Source organism: Vespa velutina, chromosome 14 (genome assembly GCF_912470025.1).
Source record: "Vespa velutina chromosome 14, iVesVel2.1, whole genome shotgun sequence".
Lineage (NCBI taxonomy): Eukaryota > Metazoa > Arthropoda > Insecta > Hymenoptera > Vespidae > Vespa > Vespa velutina.
This window is the reverse complement of record NC_062201.1, coordinates 2,917,338-2,919,837: the sequence shown is the minus strand read 5'-3', so window position 1 is coordinate 2,919,837 and position 2,500 is coordinate 2,917,338. Positions and strand designations below refer to the sequence as shown.

At 30.5% G+C, this 2,500-nt stretch overlaps 1 protein-coding gene across 1 annotated transcript in view; it reads left to right on the top strand.

Annotated features, from left to right (window-relative positions):
* Positions 1-2,500, top strand: part of LOC124954228 (sodium/potassium-transporting ATPase subunit beta-2) — an 8,902-nt gene that overhangs the window by 5,350 nt on the left and 1,052 nt on the right. The window contains exons 3-5 of the mRNA XM_047506810.1: positions 95-276; positions 418-691; positions 1,069-2,500. The exon at positions 1,069-2,500 is cut by the window's right edge and continues 1,052 nt beyond it. Of these exons, the coding sequence (XP_047362766.1) occupies positions 95-276; positions 418-691; positions 1,069-1,172 (560 nt within the window). The 3' untranslated portion in view covers positions 1,173-2,500. The remainder of the gene's footprint in view (positions 1-94; positions 277-417; positions 692-1,068) is intronic.

Sequence of the window (2,500 nt, the reverse complement as noted above, 5' to 3'; positions counted from 1 at the left end):
TTTATATATATATATATATCTTTTTGAATAATCTCGTTAACAGATAGATAATTCTATTTAACCAACTCTATTACGTTTCTACATATACATTTAGAATACCAAAAGAGTGGAACGTCTGGTGGTGATGCTGAACAAAGGGTCCGCTGTGATTATGGAAGACCTGCGCCAGCTGGTAAAGTTTGCGACGTTGATATGAGCCAATGGGGACAATGCACGAAGGAGAAAAAATATGGTTTCAACAAATCGGCACCTTGCATCTTCCTCAAATTGAACAAGGTTACAACAACGGCATCTGCTTTTTCTTTATTTTTCTTTCTTGTTTTTTTTTTTTTTTTCTTTCACTCGAATTAATAAACCCAATTATATATATATATATATTCTTTTTGATGACTTTTATCGATTGAAAATCTATTTTAGATCTTTGGATGGATGCCAGATTTTTATAACGACACTAAAACTCTTCCAACCGGTATGCCGACTGACCTTCAAAATCATATTAAAAAGGAAGAAAATGGTCAAAGATTAGACACCGTTTGGGTATCTTGTGCCGGAGAAAATAGTGCTGATATTGAAAATATGGGTCCTATTCAATATATACCACGTCGTGGTTTCCCTGGATATTATTTCCCATTCACAAATACACCGGGTTATCTAAGTCCGCTCGTTGCTGTCTTCTTTGAAAAGCCTAAATGTAAGCTAATATCTATATCTATTAATTAATATATAATATATAAAACAATATATTATATTAATTTATTAAATCTTGTAATTCATTGAATCTTCATCATTTAAAATGATACATCGTTATCAATATTTATTTTATTCGATTGAAAAAGTAAATGATATCTTATCTTACTTTAGCAAATGTTGAAATTATATATCTTTTAAATAATTTATTTAATCATTCAATATCCATTATATGATTATAGTGAAATAACATTATAATATGATAAATCATGAATTCTTATCTCTTGTACTTTTGATATATTGAAAAATATTTAATAGCATGTTTACAGAAAATTAATATTATATATTTTGATTAATTATAAATCCTTGATTTTCTTTTAGACGGTGTATTAATCAACATCGAGTGCAAGGCCTGGGCGCACAATATAATACACGACAGATTTGAAAGGCGCGGATCTGTACATTTCGAATTGATGGTGGATTAAATCTCTATTGGTTATGGCCTCTAAGAAGACTATTACCAACAGCGTCCAACAGTGAGAGAGAGAGAGAGAGAGAGAGAGAGAGAGAGAGAGAGAGAGAAAGAGAGAGAATACAAAAGAAAAAAATGGAGAGAGAGAGAAAGAGAGAGAGAGAGAGTGAGAAAGCGAGAGAGAACGAGATAAAAAGCGAAAAAGTGAGAGAAGGAGAGATAAAAAGAGAGAGAAAATAGAATAAGTGTTTACTTTTAAAATCGATTTCATCGGCCCGTTTTACAATACTAAACACGCATCCTCGTTTCCTATATATTTTATTGTTTTAGATATTCTAAACGAGCCTATTCCTACATACCACCGTCCACAATACTAATGCCCCGTTTCTCCTCGTTACACTGTCATTGTGCCATATATTCGTTGTTTATCTCTCACCGCCTAATTAATTATCACCGCCACCATCTTCTATTTATCTCACCATCGTGTTCACGAAGGATTCTATTTCTTAATAATTCCATCCTCTCTGTTATACGTGTGGATCTCTATCGGAGAACGTTTCTTTACGATAAAAGTGATCAAAGAAACGTCGCGAAAGAGGATAAACGTTATCAGAGAATCCATCATCGCTCTAAAAACTGGAATGCACAAAGAAAAAAGTAAGAGAGATTAAAACAAAAAAAAAAAAAAATACGAAGAAAAGGACAGAAAAAGAAACAAAAAAAAACCATAAAAGTATCCAAAAGAAAGAAAAAAAGGATAAAAGATCTTGCAGCGTTATTCCTTTATTATTAAAAAAAGAAAAGAAAAGGAAAAAAAAAAGAGTAAACAAAAAATCGACGAAGGGGTGTCTCCCTTTTTATGTATTGAAGAGAAACAAATGTTTTATCTTATTATTATTATTACTATTATTATTATTATTATTATTATTATTATTATTATTGTTATTATTATTATTATTATTTTTTATTTGATTTGTGAAAAATTTGGATCAGTTCTTTTTTTCGTGAATCAACACGTACAAAGGTAGACCTCGCGTTTGATAATTCACACGTTAATGGCCAAACACAATTCGACACTGTCTCATTTGCCATCTCTATCTTATTGCAACAAAAACGTAAGAAAAAGATAAACAAAAAAAAACAGAAAAAAGAAAAGCTCCGACGATCTGCTCCGTTTTTAAAGCTTGCGAATCGAATCGAATTGATATGAATATATATATATATATATACATGTACATACATACATATACATATATATATATATATATATATATATATATATATATATGTATGTGTGTGTGTGTGTGTATGATAATGCGGCTGCTACCTGTTGAGATATTA